Source organism: Mesoplodon bidens, assembly GCF_964165515.1.
Source record: "Mesoplodon bidens genome assembly, chromosome: X".
Classification (NCBI taxonomy): domain Eukaryota; kingdom Metazoa; phylum Chordata; class Mammalia; order Artiodactyla; family Ziphiidae; genus Mesoplodon; species Mesoplodon bidens.
Window position 1 is genome coordinate 123,706,681 of NC_138163.1, and position 20,967 is coordinate 123,727,647.

A 20,967-nucleotide genomic window follows, 5' to 3' on the forward strand; every position below is an offset into this window, starting at 1 on the left:
GCCACAAAGCAGCCAGCAGCGGGCGCTACCAGAACCTTCCTTTATTGTGGTGCCTGGGCCCCGCCCACTCCCTCCCGGATTCCGCCTTCTCCCTGCTCACCGCCCAGTCCCCCAAGGGGTTTGGCACTGCGGTAAACGCTCCGGAACCGCGTCTCCCTCCGCTCTAACAATAGGCGTCAGTCGGCCACGCCTGCGCCGTAGGGCCGGGAGGGGGGGGCGGGCCCTGCCGGCGTTGGGAGGCGGGGAAAAGTGACGTAACAATCGCGACGCCATTTGTCGCGGCTCTGCGTGGGCGCAGGCGAATCTCGGAAAAGCTCGGTCGTTAGACTCTCTCGCGCACGCGCGGGAAAGCTCGGCCGTTAGACTCTCTCGCGCCCGCGACCTGCTCTCCCTCGCCTGCTTCGTGTCACGCTGTCCCACTCGTCGCCCCTCGGAGGAGTCGCCGCCGCCACCCACACACACCACACACCGCCAGGAGTCGGAGACGCAGCGAGGCCGTCGTCACCGCCATGCCTAAGAATAAAGGTAATGCCGCCTGCCCCCCGGGACCACGACTCCGCTCGGCCCGGTCTCCCCGGCTCTGCACGCGACCTCCGGATCTCCTAGGCGGCAGTAACCTTCCTCTCCGCCCTGCCTGCACGCAGCTGGGCGATCCGGACGCGATTCTGGGCTCGGGAGAGGAGCTGGGAAGTTACTGCTGTCTTCCAGTTTGGTCACAGTGGGGTGGAGCCGACGCCATTTTTGTAGGGCCTCCTGCGGGAAAACGTGTGCTTCTCCAGATTCGCGCCAGACTGACCCCGGCACTATAGGGACCTGTGGGGAGACCTCCCCCGTGGCCGCCTGGGCTTCGCAAATGGGCGTCTTTGGCCTTCCCGGCAGTTCTTAACTTTCAAAGGGTGATGCCTGTTTTAAGTGGCCATCAGGTACTCCTGCGTGGAATTCTTTATGGGCAGTTGTTGGGTATTGTTGAGACTACTCCCTCTCTGTTTTGTAAATAGTGGACAAAACCTTGATGCATTAAGGTTCCTCTCTAGAGACTTACTCTTACCCATCCTTTTACGGGGTTTTCTTTTTCCCAGAACACCTGTTCCATATTTAGCCAAGTTTTCTACTTTTGCTCCAGATCGGTATATATTGTGATGGGAGTAAAGACCTTTAAGTTCCTTCCATTCTTAGGCCATATATTCACAAACTATCAGATTTGAGGATAATTTTATTTGGAATTTGCAAAATGGAAGGCCTAATCTAGGTAAAAGCAGAACAGTCCTAAAGAAATTCTCCTTTTTTAAGACTTAACGGTGTTTCTGTCTTCAGTATTCTTACAATTTCTCAAAGGAAATTGTGGAAGTCGAAACGGGGAAAAGGTATTTTCCTACAGGAGAGGCATGTATTTCACAACCCACAAGTTTCCTTTGATTAGTCATCTTTGAGACCCCTGCCCTGACCCAGGCCTACTCTGTTCTCTTTTTTACTTCACAGCTGGCTCCAGGCATTCTACCTCATTTCCTCTTTGTAGCTGTCACTCTTTTTATTCCTTGGTGTATTTGGTTGCAGTTCTGTGCGAGATTTGGTGCAGCTCTCTCAGGGCACTCCACCTCACTGCCCTCCTCCTTGCAGTTCCTTTTTGTAGCAAGTATTTTACTGCTAATTATTCTGGTAAAGACGGGGTGACAAAATAGGGTTTTCAAAGTCATGGTTTTCTTGTAACCTACATAATCTTTTATCCCCTCTGAGATGGTAACTGGATCCATTCATTAGGTATCTTATTTTCACCTTTATTTCTGGCGATGAGATTCCCGATTTCCTCACTAGACTGTAAGTTCTGAAGGGCAATAGTAGTATCTATTGGAGAAGACACAAGCTAGATACTTCTGTTGGAGAAGTAGTATCTAGTTTGGAGAAGATTGGCATCTTTAGGGATATTTGTCTTCCCATGCATGAATGTAGTATATCTTTCCTTTATTTAGGTGTTGTTTAATATCTCCTTACATTTCATGTGCATCTTTTGTCAGGTTTATTCCTAGCTACCTTGTATTTTTTGGTTGCTAATTAAAATGGTAAAATGAAAATATTAGAATGAAAGATTTCAGACCTACAATAAGCTATAAAGCAAATATAATGAAAAACTGTCTGCAGTTGATGCATTAGTTATGTCCTGTCAAAAGATAGCAATTAAAGTTATTTTCACAGACAAAATTTAATATAAAGAATAGGGGACTTCCCTGGTGGTCCAGTGGTTAAGACTTCGCCTTCCAATGCAGGGCATGCGGGTTCGATCCCTGGTTGGGGAGCTGAGATGCCACATGCCTTACGGCCAAAACACCAAAACATAAAACAAGCAATATTGTAAGAAATTCAATAAAGACTTTAAAAATGGTCCACATCAAAAAAAAAAATCATTATAATATAAAGGTTGGTTAACCCATGTATTGGAGAGCTGAAAAGGCAAAAAGGGAACCACCCTAAGGTAGCAATTGCTAGAAACAGCTATGGCTCCTAGAACTGGAGGGAAAAAAGGAGAGAGGTTGTTATTATTAAGACTGACAAAAACAACAGGGATTTACTGTAGAGCACAGGGAACTATATTCAATATTTTGAATTCATGGTAATAAACCATAATGGAAAAGAATCGGAAAAAAGAATTTAGATATATACATATGTATGTATAACCGAATCACTTTGCTGTACACCTGAAACGTAACACAATATTGTAAATCAGCTATACTCCAATTAAAGAAAAACAAGTAAACAAACCTGACAAAACTTGGAGGAGGGGCCCAGACCTCTAAAGAGGGGGCGCTGTCGATAGCAGGGTCCTTGAGGACTCTGTGAGGTTGGTTCTGGGGCAAAGCAAAAGGGAATCATCTGCAACCACTGAAAGCAGTTACAGCCCGGAGAAGACTGCTGCTGAGTTTATGCCAGTAAAACCCAGAAGCAAATCCCCTTTTCTGCTCCAGCCTGCCCTCTGCAGCCTCCCAGCGGCAGGGCCTAACAGGCAGCAGCAGGCCAAGGAGAAGGGTGGGGGTGGGGAAGCTCTGAGAGGAAAGCTGCAGGACCAGCACAGGTGCTCAACTTCTGGCTGGATGGGGTTCCCGGAGGCCCACAGCTCAGGGCGGGCTTTTGCGGTGTCAGTGGCCCAAATGGCAGAGGGACATATTTATAGTTGCATTATCAATGCTAAATTTCTAACAATAATTTCTTAACATCATCCAACATCCAGTCCATTTTCAAATTTACCCTATTGTCTCAAGGGTGTCTAGAATGTACGTATATAATATACCTAATATCGTATACTATACTTTTTAATTTATTGAGGTGAAAGTCACACCACATAAAGTTAGCCACTTTAAAGCGAGTGAGCGATTCGGACTTCCTTGTTGGTGTAGTGGTAAAGAATCCGCCTGCCAATGCAGGAGACACGGGTTCGAGCCCTGGTTCTGGGAAGATCCCACATGCCGCGGAGCAGCTCAGCCCGCGAGCCACAACTACTGGGTCCACATGCCACAACTACTGAAACCTGCGCGCCTAGAGCCCATGCTCTGCAACAAGAGAAGCCACTGCAATGAGAAGCCACATTGGGTTGCTAGCACTTGACACTTAGTAGATGCTCAGTAAATAATTGTTGGATTAAGTCACCTCCCTTCTGTTGACTCCACCCTTAGGTGAATAATAGGCTCTCCTTTGGTTCCAACGGGACTGAACTACATTAAAACACATCTAGTTCACAAACCTCCTTTAAAGTTCATTTCATTACATGGCAATAAAATAGGGAAGGGGATGATCAGGGTATGGTTAATTATGGTAAATTGACAAGCAATGAATCATTCTTTTATAAATAACACATGAGGGATACAAAAATTTAAAATAATGCAGTGAACGCCTGGGAATCAACCCATTACTCTGAACTTGAATTACAACACAGATTCAGTTAAAGCCCTGTGTGTTCCCCTTCCCAATCCCCTTCGCCTCCCTCTCTTCATCTCTTCCAGGAGGTAGCCACCATTCTGAATTTGGTGTTTAGCATTCCTATAGTTGTAAAACCCATCTGTTATCTTTAGTTGTTATCTTAGAGGAACAGTACTTTTCAAGACTTCCGAGTTTTATGAGATGAGGTTTACTAATGTGAAATAAATTCATGATTATTTTTCTGTTTTTATTCATTGGAAAAGCCAAAGCCTGTGAATATGATCTTAGTGATGTTTACACATGTAAGGGTATAAGTTGCCACTAACTGTGTGTTGAATGACTTGATTTGGACTGATTCTTAGCAGCTTATTTCCTCTAGAATCCTCTAGACTCTATCAGTTTATTACCTCAGGGAAAAAAGGTAGCCTTGGGCCCACTTATGAAGAGCAGTTGGGGTAAGGTGCTCCCACACTTTAAAGAAGTTACTACTTTTAGTTTTAAAATCACCAGTCCTTAGGAATGTTTGGATTACTCTTGAGTGATTGATTCAAAGAATTTTCCAACTAAGTATGTAACTCAGTAAACAAAGTAGGTGTGATACTTGCACTAATGCCCACTCTGCTTTGAAGATTTGGCATGGTTGGTGGCTTGAAGCAGAGGATACTTTTCTCTTTCTAGGAAATGATCTCTGAGGGCTCTGGGTGGGTCAGGACATTGTGGAGGCCTGCCGAACGTAGCACAGAGCATTGTGAGACTGCCCCCGGGACAGAGTAAGCGCACATGACTCAAGAAGTTAAGAGTCTGTCTTTGCAGTGGCCAGGTGCACGTTCTTTATTCTGTTTGGGCTGTGAGCCTGTTTTTGCTGCTTCCAGGCTCCTCCCGTGAGTCCCTTAGTATCGCTACCACTTAACACCTTTCTTCCGTCTTTTGGAATGTCTGCCAATGTGGTTTAGGTTCTAGAATGGGAACAAAATGCTGTGGAGAGATACCCTACTGTGGGGGCCAGGAGCCACTATAGATAGTCCATAGTTTACATTAAGGTTCATTCTTTGTGTTGTACGTTTTATGGATTTTTGACAAATATATAGTGACATGTATCCACCATTACAGTACCATACTGCGTTAAAAATCCCGTGTTGTTCACCTATTCACCTGTCCTTCCTTCCCCGCTCCCCAGCTGGCAACTACTGATCTTTTTACTCTCTATAGTTTTGCCTTTTTAAAAATGTTATATGGTTGGAATCATACTATTCAGCCTTTACAGATTGGCTTCCTTCCCTTAGTAATATACATTTAAGGTTTCTCCATGTCTTTTGGGGGCTTGATAGCTCATTTCTTTTTATTGCTGAATAGTATTCCATTGTATGGAAGTACCACAGTTTATGCTTTCACCTACTGAAGGACATCTTGGTTACTTCCAAGTTCAGGCAGTTAGTACCTTGCTTTTTTTTTTTTTTTTTTTTTTACATCTTTCTTGGAGTATAATTGCTTTACAATGGTGTGTTAGTTTCTGCTTTATAACAAAGTGAATCAGTTACACATATGTCCCCATATCTCTTCCCTCTTGCGTCTCCCTCCCACCCTCCCTATCCCACCCCTCTAGGTGGTCACAAACCACCTAGCTGATCTCCCTGTGCTATGCGGCTGCTTCCCACTAGCTATCTATTTTACGATTGGTAGTGTATATATGTCCATGCCACTCTCTCACTTTGTCACAGTTTACGCTTCCCCCTCCCCATATCCTCAAGTCCATGCTCTAATAGGTCCGTGTCTTTATTCCCACCTTACCCCTAGGTTCTTCATGACCTTTTTTTTTTCTTAGATTCCATATATATGTGTTAGCATACGGTATTTGTTTTTCTCTTTCTGACTTACTTCACTCTGCATGACAGTCTCTAGGTCCATCCACCTCACTACAAATAACTCAATTTCGTTTCTTTTTATGGCTGAGTAATATTCCATTGTACATATGTGCCACATCTTCTTTATCCATTCATCCGATGATGGACAATTAGGTTACTTCCATGTCCTGGCTATTGTAAATAGAGCTGCAATGAACATTTTGGTACATGACTCTTTTTGAATTATGGTTTTCTCAGGGTATATGCCCAGTAGTGGGATTGCTGGGTCGTATGGTAGTTCTATTTGTAGTGTTTTAAGGAACCTCCATACTGTTCTCCATAGTGGCTGTATCAATTTACATTCCCACCAACAGTGCAAGAGGGTTCCCTTTTCTTCACACCCTCTCCAGCATTTATTGTTTGTAGATTTTTTGATGATGGCCATTCTGACCGGTGTGAGATGATATCTCATTGTAGTTTTGATTTGCATTTCTCTAATGATTAATGATGTTGAGCATTCTTTCATGTGTTTGTTGGCAATCTGTGTATCTTCCTTGGAGAAATGTCTATTTAGGTCTTCTGCCCATTTTTGGATTGGGTTGTTTGTTTTTTTGTTATTGACCTGCAGTGAGCTGCTTGTAAATTTTGGAGATTAATCCTTTGTCTGTTGCTTCATTTGCAAATATTTTCTCCCATTCTGAGGGTTGTCTTTTCGTCTTGTTTATGGTTTCATTTGCTGTGCAAAAGCTTTTAAGTTTCATTAGGTCCCATTTGTTTATCTTTGTTTTTATTTCCATATCTCTAGGAGGTGGGTCCAAAATGATCTTGCTGTGATTTATGTCATAGAGTGTTCTGCCTGTTTTCCTCTAAGAGTTTGATAGTGTCTGGCTTTACATTTAGGTCTTTAATCCATTTTGAGTTTATTTTTGTGGATGGTGTTAGGAAGTGTTCTAATGTCATACTTTTACATGTACCTGTCCAGTTTTCCCAGCACCACTTACTGAAGAGGCTGTCTTTTCCCTACTGTACATTCTTGCCTCCATTATCAAAGATAAGGTGACCGTATGTGCGTGGGTTTATCTCTGGGCTTTCTATCCTGTTCCATTGATCTATATTTCTGTTTTTGTGCCAGTACCATACTGTCTTGATTACTGTAGCTTTGTATTGTAGTCTGAAGTCAGGGAGCCTGATTCCTCCAGCTCTGTTTTTCGTTTTCAAGATTGCTTTGGCTATTCGGGGTCTTTTGTGTTTCCATACAAATCTGAAATTCTTTGTTCTAGTTCTGTGAAAAATGCCAGTGGTAGTTTGATAGGGATTGCATTGAATCTGTAGATTGCTTTGGGTAGTAGAGTCATTTTCACAATGTTGATTCTTCCAATCCAAGAACATGGTATATCTCTCCGTCTCTTTGTATCATCTTTAATTTCTTTCATCAGTGTCTTATAATTTTCTGCATACAGGTCTTTTGTCTCCTTAGGTAGGTTTATTCCTACATATTTTATTCTTTTTGTTGCAGTGGTAAATGGGAGTGTTTTCTTAATTTCACTTTCAGATTTTTCATCATTAGTGTATAAGAATGCCAGCGATTTCTGTGCATTAGTTTTGTATCCTGCTACTTTACCAAATTCATTGATTAGTTCTAGTAGTTTTCTGGTAGCATCTTTAGTATTCTCTATATATAGTATCATGTCATCTGCAAACAGTGACAGCTTTACTTCTTCTTTTCCAATTTGGATTCCTTTTATTTCTTTTTCTTCTCTGATTGCTGTGGCTAGAACTTCCAAAACTATGTTGAATAAGAGTGGTGAGAGTGGACAACTTTGTCTTGTTCCTGATCTTAGTGGAAATGGTTTCAGTTTTTCACCATTGAGGACGATGTTGGCTGTGGGTTTGTCATACATGGCCTTTATTATGTTGAGGAAAGTTCCCTCTATGCCTACTTTCTGCAGGGTTTTTGTCATAAATGGATGTTGAATTTTGTCGAAAGCTTTCTCTGCATCTATTGAGATGATCATATGGTTTTTCTCCTTCAATTTGTTAATATGGTGTATCACGTTGATTGATTTGTGTATATTGAAGAATCCTTGCATTCCTGGAATAAACCCCACTTGATCATGGTGTATGATCCTTTTAATGTGCTGTTGGATTCTGTTTGCTAGTGTTTTGTTGAGGATTTTTGCATCTATGTTCATCAGTGATATTGGTCTGTAGTTTTCTTTCTTTGTGACATCTTTGTCTGGTTTTGGTATCAGGGTGATGGTGGCCTCGTAGAATGAGTTTGGGAGGGTTCCTCCCTCTGCTGTATTTTGGAAGAGTTTGAGAAGGATAAGTGTTAGCTCTTCTCTAAATGTTTGATAGAATTCGCCTGTGAAGCCATCTGGTCCTGGGCTTTTGTTTGTTGGAAGATTTTTTATCACAGTTTCAATTTCAGTGCTTGTGATTGGTCTTTTCATATTTTCTGTTTCTTCCTGATTCAGTCTCGGCAGGTTGTGCATTCCTAAGAATTTGTCCATTTCTTCCAGGTTGTCCATTTTATTGGCATATTGTTGCTTGTAGTAATCTCTCATGATCTTTTGTATTTCTGCAGTGTCAGTTGTTACTTCTCCTTTTTCATTTCTAATTCTATTGATTTGAGTCTTCTCCCTTTTTTTCTTGATGAGTCTGGCTAATGGTTTATCAATTTTGTTTATCTTCTCAAAGAACCAGCTTTTAGTTTTATTGATGTTTGCTATCGTTTCCTTCATTTATTTTTGATCTGATCCTTATGATTTCTTTCCCTCTGCTAACTTTGGGGGTTTTTTGTTCTTCTTTCTCTAATTGCTTTAGGTGCAAGGTTAGGTTGTTTATTTGAGATGTTTCCTGTTTCTTAAGGTAGGATTGTATTGCTATAAACTTCCCTCTTAGAACTGCTTTTGCTGCATCCCGCAAGTTTTGGGTCGTCATGTCTCCATTGTCATTTGTTTCTAAGTACCTTGCTTTTTAACTTGCTTGATGTATCCTACAGCTATAGGACAAAATGTAAGCTCTCAGGGTTGCCAGACTTGTTGCTCTCCCTCTACTGCCAGAAAATCAGTGTCCCTTTCCAGTTGATAAAACTTTACCCCCACCCCCACCCCCCGCCCCGGCCCAATTATCTTCTTTTTGCACATAGACCTTTCATTTGGGGAAGCAGGTACAAGAGAGACCCCATTTTATAAAATTTATCGTGATCCATTATATATCCCTCCTTGGTCCTTGTGGGCCACTGTAGGAGGAGTTCACTGAGCAGAGTACTCAACCAAGTAGTCGTTATGTTTATGATACCTCCTTTTGGTTTGTTTGTATTTTATGTCAGCAGTATCCCAAAAGGGATTTCCAGGAAGGGTAGGGAAGTGACAATATGTGTATGTTTAATATGATTGGAGTTACATGACCAAATTAGGTGAATTTTTTAATTTTTCTTTTTTTTTTCAGGTTTTTGTTGTTTGTTTGAAGTATGGTTTACAACATTATATTAGTTTCAGGTGTACGTCATAGTGATTCAGTATTTTTGTAGATTAGACTCTGTTTAAAGTTATTAAAAATATGATATTCCCTGTGCTGTACAATATATTCGTGTAGCTTATTTATTTTACACATAGTAGGTTGTACTTCTTATAATTTAAGTTGCTTTTAAAGAACATTTTGTAAGCCCTAGTTTAGTTTCTTTTTCTGTTTTGCAGATAATTAATGTCTTTTTCTTTAAAACCATTAGGTAAAGGAGGTAAAAATAGGCGCAGAGGTAAGAATGAGAATGAATCTGAAAAAAGAGAGCTGGTGTTCAAAGAAGATGGGCAAGGTAAGCATTTTCGTAAGTTAGGTTTCTTTCAGTAATAGTTTTCTTTCTTAAGTAAGGTTTTCAATTTCTCAACATAAAAGAGATACTGTTCATAATCCTGAGCAAACAGTTGCATGTCCCCTTTTGCTCTTCTCCATTTCTCATCCCCCACACTTCTCCAGAGCCTTTCTTCTGGTAGTTATTTCTTGGTGTACTCGGCGTGCACTGAGGATTGATGGCATTTCTGTAAATGTGTATGTTTCACTGTTTTATGTGAGCACTCATATTACAACTAGGAATGAATTGAACAGTTCAGAGGGAATTAAGCCTCAAAAGCTATGGTTGACAATTCCATGACTTAGTAGACTTTTTTTGATAGCGAATGGTACTACATAGTATGTTCAGTAGACTATGGGTATTTGAGGAATGCATCTGAGGCATGTAAATTACATGTAATTTCATAAAATATAATAAAATGAAACTGAACCGTTGACCTTTTCAAACTGATTAAGATTTTTGTTAAGTGCCAGATACATAACACTAGTTTCCCATGTTTTGTTTTGTTTTGGTTTGGTTTTGGTTTTGGTTTTTGAGAGTTATGGTTTTTTGGGTTTGGGGGTGGTGGTTAACATCTTTATTGGAGTATAATTGCTTTACAATGGTGTGTTAGTTTCTGCTGTATAACAAAGTGAATCTCCTACACGTATATATATATCCCCATTTCCCATGTTTTTATTTTGAGTAATTTCAAACTTTCAGAAAAGTTGCAGTGTAAGTACCATGAATTCCTTTAGCCCCTTCATCTTTGTGTGCGTGTGTGTGTGTTTTTTTCCTGAACCATTTGGAAGTTAGTTGAAGACATGATACTTTTCCCTTACTACTTACTTCATCATGTGTCTCCTAAGAACAAGTATATTCTCTCACATAACTGCAGTAGGATTATCACACTCAGGTATTTTAATGTGAATATATTATTTATCTAGTATATAGTCCATATTTAAATTTTTCTAGTTATCCCAGTAATTTCCAGCAGTTTTTAACAAAGAACTTTTTCTAATTATCTTTTTATAGAACTTGGTAGATTTGTTCATGCCGTGAGTACATAAGCCACTAAAGATGAAACATGTTATTTGGCTAAAAGACCCTTTTATTTCTTACCCTTGATTCTCGCCTCCTTTAGCAGTTGATTTTATTTTGACTGCCATTACTTTTCCTTTTTCATGTTTTCCCCCCACTTTGGAAGAGAGGCTGCCTTTAAATCGACCAACCACGTTGAGGCCCTAGGTGGGTGCTAGGTTCACTGTAGTCTGAGTAACTCACTTCCACTTGTCAACACCACAGTTGAGCCTTTGAAAGTTTTGTTTCAGTGTATTTACAGATTGGTGGATGTCCTCTTTGGGGATCAGTCTTGCATACAACTTGAGTAAACTAAAGGTTCTGAAGCGACTCCCCCCCCCCCACCTCTGGTCTTCTGTCATTTAATGACAGAAGAGACGGCCCGTGTGCAAGCCACTGCTCATAATCTCAGTTTTTCAAGTGGCAGTGAAGCAGTGTGGCTTCCTGGGTACCCTTTTGGAAAGATTTTTGATTAAAAGTTTGGCATTTTGTCTGGGAACATCTTTCCAGCTTTACAAAAACTTTAGAATAATCACTAAGATATTCTGATTTAACAAAGACATTAATAACATATAAGCTGCTTTCTGTTTGCCAGTGTACCAAAAATTGTGTTGCAGTTAGCCTCTTCTGAGGGAAAGGAGACCAAAACTGGGCGAGGATCCAAAGTGAGAGATTGATGAGATACATTTTAGTGTACATTTTGGGACAGGCCACCTTGATCTCCAGAAGTAGAGCATACAGTCATGAAGACAGTGGACAGTCCACTTAACTCAAAATGAGTAGGTAATTAAAATATTTCTGATAGCAGGGACAGCTTGTCATAGAAATGGCATTACACAGTCTTGGTTCTGGCTCTGCCATTAACTAGCTTGGTGTTTTATCACTCCCTTATACTTATTTTACTGCATATACTTATTCCTAACCAACACACCTGTATGCTCTAATCAATTGTATTTGGACTTTATTTATTTATTTATTTATTTTGGTCCGCGGACCTCTCACTGCTGCGGCCTCTCCTGCTGCAGAGCACAGGCTCCGGACATGCAGGCTCAGCGGCCATGGCTCACTGGCCCAGCCACTCCGTGGCATGCAGGATCCTCCCGGACTGGGGCACGAACCCGTGTCCCCTGCATCGGCAGGTGGACTCCCAACCACTGCGCCACTAGGGAAGCCCCAGTATGTGGACTTTTAAGTTGCTTTTATCAAAAATTCAGCAATATCCTGTACCCTTTACTTTTCCCTCCTCCAGAGTATGCTCAAGTAATCAAAATGTTGGGAAATGGACGATTAGAAGCGATGTGTTTTGATGGTGTAAAGAGGTTATGTCACATCAGAGGGAAACTGAGAAAGAAGGTAAGTGTGGAGACTTGTTTTACTTTAATATAAAATTATGGTTAAGGGAAAAAAATGGCTCTAAGCTTTTTATGGGCCAAGGACCTCATTTTTGTAAGTTCCCAAAAGATTTCAGTAGAACAGTCATTTACCTCTAAGTCAAAACAGCAAGATCTTTGGTGGTAATTTTACACAGGTATCTGTCTAAAGACTCATTTATATCACCTATGTTGTATTCCTGCCCCAAAATGATTAACCTGAATCTAATCATGAGGAAACAATTAACAAGTCCAAATTGAGGGACACACTGCAAAACAAATGGCCTGACTGCTAATATATATAATGTTAATGTCATGAATGGAAAAAAAACAGCAGGGCGGTCTATTTCAATGTAAAGGAGATTAAAGAGACGCAATGGTTAAATGCAGTAGGTGGCCCTTGTTTGGGTTCTGGTTTGAGGGTGGGGGAAATAGCTGTAAGGAGTGTTAAGAAAATTTGAATGTGAATTACAGTAAGTAAGTGTTGTATTAATGTTAAATTTCCTGAATTGAGATCATGAATGGGCTGCCTTGGAAAGTAGTGATTCATTTCTCATCAGGGTAGGTGTTCAGGCAGATTTATTGATCAGGTTGTTTAAAAGTCGCTCCATCCCTGGCTTTATGATTTTTTAAAAATTTGTCTTGTTAATGCTCATGTTACCAAACTAAAGGAGTTCTGTTTCCTGTGTGTATTTGGGTGGGTTTAAGGGAGGAAGGGAGGGAGATAAAACCACATTCCTAATTTACTATTCACATATGTTGTAATGGATAACTAACCACTTAGAGGGGTTCAGTATTAAGAATCCCTTAATATCTAAACTAATCATTAGTCCTCTGGAATTATTAAACTGTCAAGTAGTTAAATAAGATTGTTATTTTTCTAATATCCCAAATTATAGAAAATTTGAAAGTGGCTCAGCTGTTTACTGTAGTTTTTTTTCCTCATTCTAAATACAGGTACTTTACCCACAGTTGGCTGAATAGTATGTGTATTTTATTGGAAGACTGACTCAACATTGCTCTTGACTGATTATTTTTATTTTAAATGTAACCTCCTGTTACTTTTATAGGTCTGGATAAATACCTCAGACATCATATTGGTTGGTCTACGGGACTACCAGGTAAAAACAAAATTAAAATTTTCATTGTTTACTTGCTTGAATTTTATGAGCAATTAATGTTTAGAACATAAGTCATAACCGTATTTGACCAGTTCCAGGCCAGTATGCTATTCACCATTGTGTCAACAAACATTTCTTAAGGGCCAGTTCTGTCTTAGGCATTGTGCTAGGTACCCCAGGGATCATGTTTCCCAAATGCCAGTCTGTAGAGTCTGCATTTTCACTATAGAAGAATCACAGACAGTATGAATTTTTCATGAAGCTAAATAGTCCTTTTTCCCTTTTTGATATTTAAAAAGTTCCCTTTTTTGGAATGAGGGATACTATATTGTGGTGGTTTTGTTGGTGTTCTTAGTTGGCAAGATAAAAATAATTTTATGTTGGAATGCCTGCCCCCATTTTTTTTTTTTTTTAACTTATACGTCTTGAAATCAAAATCTGGAAACCATTACTCTAGGGGATACAACTAAATGAGTCAAGCTGTCATCTCACAAAATGCTTATGGCCTGGTAGTGGAGAGGGTAAGACAGGCACACAAGTAATTGCAGTACAAACCATGATAAAAGTATGTGCTCTAAATTTAGATGAGCACTTAGGAAGAAAGTGGTAGTTGCCCTTCATGATCTCAACCTGGAGACTCTACTCATAGTAGGGCTATGAAATCCATTTGGTTTCCACCTATTGGAACTCATCACCATGTATTTATATTTTGAGTGATCGTGTTTCTATTTTTATAACTTTGATCGTACTTTGATTTTTTTAAATATATGTTCTAGAATAAAGAATTAAAATCTTTACCTTGAATCAATGGTTCTCAACTGTGGGTGATTATTTTCCTCCAGGGGACATTTGGCAGTGTCTGGAGACATTTCAGGTTTTCACACCTGGGGGTAGGGGTCAGGGCTGGTCATCTAGTTGATAGAGACCAGGGGGATGCTAAACATCCTACAATGCACAGGACAGTCCCTACAACAAAGAATTATGTGGCCCAAAATATCAACTGTGCTGAGGTTGAGATAGCCTGCTTTAAACTCATACCATTTTAATGTCCATTTTCTTCTTTTGATCCTAAAGATAACCCCAGAAGTAGGAAGAATTAGTTAGTTCCCTGTTTGACAGATAAGGAAATCAAGGTTCTGAAAGGTGTAACATTCATACTATAAAATGACAGCCACATTAAGTTTTCCAATTCTTAATCTCCCATGATCCTTCTTTTATGCTCCTGCCACTTAAAGGGTGGTACAGGGACCAGTAGCATCGCTAGCTTTTGGCAACTTGTTAGAAACGCAGATTCTTGGACCTCACCCCAGGCCTCCTAAATCAGAATGTGCGTTTTAACCAGAATCCCCTTGGGCTTCTGTACACATTACCGTTTTAATAAGTGCTGGTCTGAATCACACCATTCTTGGATCACTGTGATCGCTTACGTTGCCTTTAAGAATTTTTGAAGTTGAAACAATCAGCTTCAACCCTTTTTTTCTTCCTTAACTGAGTCCGATTCCTTTCGGATGGGGAAGTGTGAACATTCTGAAGCATTAGTTTTCAGTGGGACACTTGCATCAGAAATACCCATATCTTTTACAAATACACATTCATGGGCTTCACTCCACATCTCCTAATTTATCTGTCTTTAGGAGGTGTAAAAGCTCCATAGGAGATTCTGATGGATTTGTACCCTAAGAACCACTGATACGTGGAAAGGTATAATAATTTCCTTGGGTCATTATACCGGTCTCAATTTTTGAATTAGAGTATTTAATCACCTGTAAATTACGGCCCCAGGGAATTTTTGTATTTCAAAAGACTTCTAATCAAAGGGTAACTATAAATAATCCAAAAGATTGGGTCTGTACAGTTCTGCTCTTATTGAAGTGAAATCTATAACTGTCTTCCCTAAGCTTGTTGATCATTATTCATTTATGCATGCAAGCTTCTTTATACTGGGTTAAACCCAAGGATGTTTTTCAGAGGGTAGGAGAAAACTTTAAATTTTTAGAAAAAGGAGAGGAGTTTATAACACAACAGTGAAATTTAATTTTCTGTCCAGTTTGAAATTATGAAATAACGGATAATATTTTGGCATAATCATTTGTAAATCTTATTTGTCTCTTTTTTAAGGATAATAAAGCTGATGTAATTTTAAAATACAATGCAGATGAGGCTAGAAGTCTGAAGGCATATGGCGAACTTCCAGAACATGGTAATGTCTGAGATATTACATTAACCTGTTATATGGTGTTAGTATCTGGTGGTATTTAGATGAAGGAATTTTGGTAGAATTTTGTGGATTTTGCATGTTTAGTTTTGAGTTTACGTGATTCATTCCAAGTATGCCTGCCTGTACTTCATAATACTAGACACCTTAAGAGAAAAGTAACTGGGATTCTGTTCCTAATAAATATACTTTTGGTGAGGAATTATCCTTTATAAGCCCTAAACTTCTGTGTAATGCCAGTCAACGGAATAAATTTATTATAGTATTTATTTGAAAGTTCCTTTCTAAAGAGACTGTCATTATTCATCTACTTTAAATGTGAAGCAAGGATAACAATTAGGTACTGTTGTCGATTTTTATTAAAAAGTCAGTTTTCAGTTCATCTTATCCTAGTGTCATAGTATCCGTAGGATTTTGTTAAATCAAAGTTTTTTGTTTCTCCCCTGCAGTACAAAAGTTATGCGTTCTTAACGCATAAAACTTAAATAAAAATAAGTTTCTCATGACCTCATCAAAGGGGAAGTGACTTTACATACTATTTTGTAAGGCTACATTTTTCGCTTGGAAGTTATTTTTTGGTTCTGTTGCATATTATCAAGAAAACTATAATTTTACTTGAGCATGAAAATCCTGCTGAAATTATTTACTTGGCATTTCCAATCTAGGAAATGCTAATATATCTGGGAAGAGGACTAGCACTTCCTGGTTCATTTTTGTTATTTAGGGATAAGCATGATTTGACCAAATTTCTCTGATTGATGAGTTTATCTGATGATTTGTGGCTTGTTAGCATGTGCTCAGACGTTTTTTGAAGTGTAGCTGGAAGTTGTAATAGCTTTAGAATTTGTGTAATTAGAGCCTGCCTCACTAAAAATACCTTTGTGAGCAAAAGAAAATTGTTTCCATTTTGACTTAGAGATTCTGTTGTGTAAAGTACTGTTCTATATACTAGGGTTGTTAGGTAGAAGTTAAGAGGATCTTTTTGGTAATGAAACTTAAATTAAAAGTTTGACTTGTAAGAGTCTCCTTTATACTTCAACATGTGATATCCAACCACTTCTTTTAGTGGGCAATTTATTCATTTTACTAACATCTTGGTTATATTATATGAGTATATTTGTTATTGTTTCTTTAGCTAAAATCAATGAAACCGATACATTTGGTCCTGGAGATGATGATGAAATCCAGTTTGATGACATTGGAGATGATGATGAAGACATTGATGATGTAAGTAGTGTTTTTCACCTTGAGTTTTTCAACTTTTGTTTGTGCTAGTCAAACTGTTTATGCTTTGAGAATTTTATCATCTTTTTCAGTATTTCTTCCTAAAAAGGTCAATATTTGCTTTGGCAATATGAATGCTAGGCATTGGAATCTCAACTTGCTTAAGTTAACGGTGTCTAGAGAGATAACTATTAAGAAATTTAGCAGACAATTATGAGAAATACAAGATTTTATCAAAGAAACAGGCCTTTTTTATTGAGATATAGTTGATGTACAATATTATATAAGTTACAAGTGTACTGTAAGGTGATTCACAATTTTTTTTTTAATATTTATTTATTTTATTTATTTTGGCTGTGCCCGGTCTTAGTTGTGGCCCACGGGATCTTTAGTTGAGACATGTGGGAATTTTTTTTTTTTTAGTTGTGGCATGCGGACTTCTTAGTTGTGGCATGCATCTGGGATCTAGTTCCCCGGCCAGGGGTCGAACCCGGGCCCCCTGCATTCGGAGCACGGAATTTTACCACTGGACCACCATGGAAGTTCACAGTGATTCACAATTTTTAAAGGTTATACTCTATTTATAGTTACTGTAATTGGCTATATTCCCTGTGTTATACAAACGTGCCTTCTCTTAATTGAAACACTAGTATGTTAGAAGAATAATCTTGTTTGAACCAGTTTCATATGAAGTGTTGGAATTACAACATTAACATTAAAAGCCCTGTTAAAGGGAATTCCCTGATGGTCCAGTGGTTAGAACTCGGTGCTTTTACTGTGGTGGCCGGGGTTCAATTCCTGGTCAGGGAAATAAGATCCCACAAGCTGTGCTGCGCGGCCACCAAAAAAAAAAAAAATAAAGCGCCCTCTTAAAATTGAGGCCTTTTGCCAGTTATATTATTTTATCTGTTGGATATGCCCTATTGACAAACTCTTGGTTTGGAGTTGGTGTGTTAATTTTGAGGAAAATGTGTTGTTTTTTCTCACAGTAAAACAGTAATGCTCACAAGAATAAGTGCCTCATTGCCCTTCTGCTGTTAAAATATTTAAATGAAGTTCAAACTTAGTTTCTGGCAATATAAATCTATTTAATAACTGGGGTGATATTGTAAGTTACTCTTAAATCTGGGTTGGGCTCTTCTTTTTAAACCCTTTTAAGTAAAAATGTAGTTCAGAAACACCTGTGTATATAAATCTAAAAATAATAGTACTAATGTTTGATTTTATTCAAAGATGAAATTTTAGTATACCTAGAGTAGTTGCTCCTGACCGGGATTGTTTGTGCAACAGAATTACCAGAGCTTTTCAAAAATACAAAGGCTGGGAATTCCCTGGCGGTCCAGTAGTTAGGACTCTGCGCTTTTACTGCCAAGGGCCTGGGCTTGATCCCTGGTCAGGGAACTAAGATCCCACAAGCCACATGGTGCGGCCAAAAAAACCCAAAAAAACAAAAAACCCAACCGAAAAAAAAAAAACAAAGGCTGGTCTCGGGGAAGTCTGAATTAAGTGATACCTACCACTGAGATTCTATAATTAACATTTCTGTACTTGGTTTATCACATATCTGTCTATACCTTTATTCATCCTTCAGTCCATCTTACATTTTGATGCATCTCCAAACCATTTTAGAATACATGATGAATTAAAGAAAATTTGAGTACATATCTCCAGTGTGTATTTGCATTTATGAATTTTTAAACATACAGTACTGTATTTCAGAGCATACCCTAAAATAGAAAAATGAAAAGGGATAAGAAATAAATCCATCAATCTATTTTTTTTAACATCTTCATTGGAATATAATTGCTTTACAATGGTGTGTTTCTTCTGTTTAGCAAAGTGAATCAGCTGTACATATACATACATCCCCATATCTCCTCCCTCTTGGGTCTCCCTCCCACCCTCCCTATCCCACCCCTCTAGGTGGTCACAAAGCACCGAGCTGATCTCCCTGTGCTATGCGGCTGCTTCCCCACTAGCTATCTATTTTACGTTTGGTAGTGTATATATGTCCATGCCACTCTCTCACTTTGTCCCAGCTTACCCTTCCCCCTCCCCATATCCTCAAGTCCATTCTCTAGTAGGTCTGTGTCTTTATTCCTGTCCTGCCCGTAGGTTCTTCAGAACCATATCATTCTATTTTTTATGTCATCTCCCTTTGGAAATCCCTGAGCCAGAGGATTCTTGTGACTAAGTTGTTAATGACACTTGGACAGTAGATTTATCGATGATACTCTGTGACAAGAACCTGACATGGAACTACTACTGTGTTAATAGGTTAAGGGGTGATCCCAACATTTTGACAGCTTAGCTGGGGTAGAAGACCTTTTTAAGGAAATAACCTAGTCAGAGTACATACCTCAGTATGAAGCCACATACACAGAGGTGATAGGGTGAGGATCTAGATAGGGTTAAGCTTTTCTAAGAAAAGTATTTCTCAGTTTGTGCCAGTGCTTCTTCAGAACTGAGGCTGGCAGTAAGGGATAGTGAAGATAGTAGTTATCAAAGGAATTTGAGTTATCTTGGACATTTCGTAAGGGTCGCTTTGTTTATCACCTGAGAATCTTACTTCTTCCCTAAGGTGTTTCTCCAAATGGTTTATATGTGTTCTAGGCTTCACTCCTATAACCAGGTTGACTGGGAGGAGAATTTGGTATGTCACTTTTCCGTTTCTCAAGGAAGTAACACTCCCTGTGTCTGTTCCCACCCCCAAAATAAATTTCTAATCAGTAGCGCAAAAGGGAGATGGTAAACTTTATTGAGAATATTCTGCATAACGTATAGCATTCTGAAGGATGTTGTAAAGGTTCAATGACAGCAGACCAGAATTGAGAAAAACCTAGTGTTCAGAATTTCCTCTTCAAACTGGATTTGTTTCCCAGATAGCCTAAGGGGGTGCATGTGTCCCTTACATGTGATAGACTGTTGGAATATAAAAATTCTTCTTTTGGTTGATCTGATGTTCTTTTTCCTTCCAGATCTAAGTCGAACTCAACCTTTCACATTCCACTTTCTTTGAGGATTATTCAACAATTTGGATTTTGGCTGTGACCCGTTAAAGAATAAATTTTCATTAGCATGAGTGCAGTTTGTTAAAGCAGAATGATTTGTTTCTAAGGTATTTCTTTAAAAACTGGTAATGCTGAATACTCTTAAATGTTAAACCCACTTTGGTCTTTTGATGTGACGGAGCTTGTGGGTAAAAGACCACATCTGCTCTTCTAAAAGAGAAAAAAAATGCATTATTGCCTTTCCCACTTTGACCACTTCCAGTAAGTAAATGGATGTTTTGAATAAATCATTTGCCGTACACGCATTATGATTTATAATTAAGCCCTAGTTTTGACTAGCCTGTTTACTGTACAATGAGTTTTTGTATATTCCAGTTACTTAGATGAATGTCCCGTTGAGATTTTGGTACAGTTTAATGGAGGCAGAAATCTGCATTTGAAGTCAAAAATGATTGGTCTGGTTTTCATATTTAAGTAGCATGTGGCTATTTTTATACTAATTTTGATATTGTATACATTCTTTTCATGATCTTATTTTGCCACTATAAACATCAACAAAAAAGGCGGTTTTTAGAACCTGAGTTTTAATAGCAGTTTTGAATTTGTAAAGTTGGTAGTTGCAGAAATCAAACACTAGATGGCACCAAGTTATCTTAACATTGGAGATACTGATACAGTTGTCACCTTTTTTTTTTTTAACTTACTGTGCATAGGAAATTTCCCAAACAACAAAAGATTGTTTTGATCATATGCATGTATGTAGAATATTTTTGCAGAACAAAAAGGTTATGTTCAAAGTGTCGTTTTATTTTCAGAAGTCATATACGTGTGAGCTACAATTTTGAGTGCTTTATAAACACTTAAGTTATGTGTAAATGAAAATTTAATTTCATAACAGTTTGTACAAATTAAGCCTTTGGGAAAGTATCCCTAAGCTGGGGAAAGAGGAAGGAATAACAACTTAATGAAAAGATGGTCTCTAATTTCTGAATGGAAGAACTACATACAGTGGAGAAATATAATAAAGACAGTCTCATGCTGCAGAGTATATTATACCCTTACTTTGTGTTTAGGATGTATTTTATTGTGTGTACAGGTGTTTTTTGCTTGTATTTTATTGGGAATTTAGATTTACCCTTTGTTCGTTTTTCATTATCAACTCTAGTAAGATGAAATTAAGGGCAGGGCTAGTTAGACCTAACAAGCCACATTGAAGTGGTATGCAACTGTAAAAGAAATCCTTCATGTAGCTTGTGAAACTTTTATTCTACTGGTCTCCAGAGAACGCTTCAGTGTTGAAAAGTAATACACAGAGGATTAAACCTTCACATGGCTTCAGAAAATAAGCACATCTTTTTTTTTTTTTT

At 38.8% G+C, this 20,967-nt stretch overlaps 1 protein-coding gene across 1 annotated transcript; it reads left to right on the plus strand.

Annotated features, from left to right (window-relative positions):
* The first annotated feature begins 285 nt into the window (after positions 1 to 285).
* On the plus strand, positions 286 to 20,967 carry EIF1AX (eukaryotic translation initiation factor 1A X-linked). Its single transcript, XM_081221635.1, has 7 exons — positions 286 to 525; positions 9,481 to 9,564; positions 11,909 to 12,012; positions 13,100 to 13,150; positions 15,269 to 15,350; positions 16,501 to 16,592; positions 19,568 to 20,967. Exons 1-7 carry the CDS (start codon positions 510 to 512, stop codon positions 19,571 to 19,573), a joined length of 435 nt encoding a protein of 144 aa, XP_081077761.1. The 5' UTR covers positions 286 to 509; the 3' UTR covers positions 19,574 to 20,967.

Coding starts and splice junctions, on each gene's coding strand:
- EIF1AX (XM_081221635.1), top strand. Junction 12,013..13,099: donor GAGGGAAACTGAGAAAGAAG/GTAAGTGTGGAG, acceptor TTACTTTTATAG/GTCTGGATAAATACCTCAGA. Junction 13,151..15,268: donor TTGGTCTACGGGACTACCAG/GTAAAAACAAAA, acceptor CTCTTTTTTAAG/GATAATAAAGCTGATGTAAT.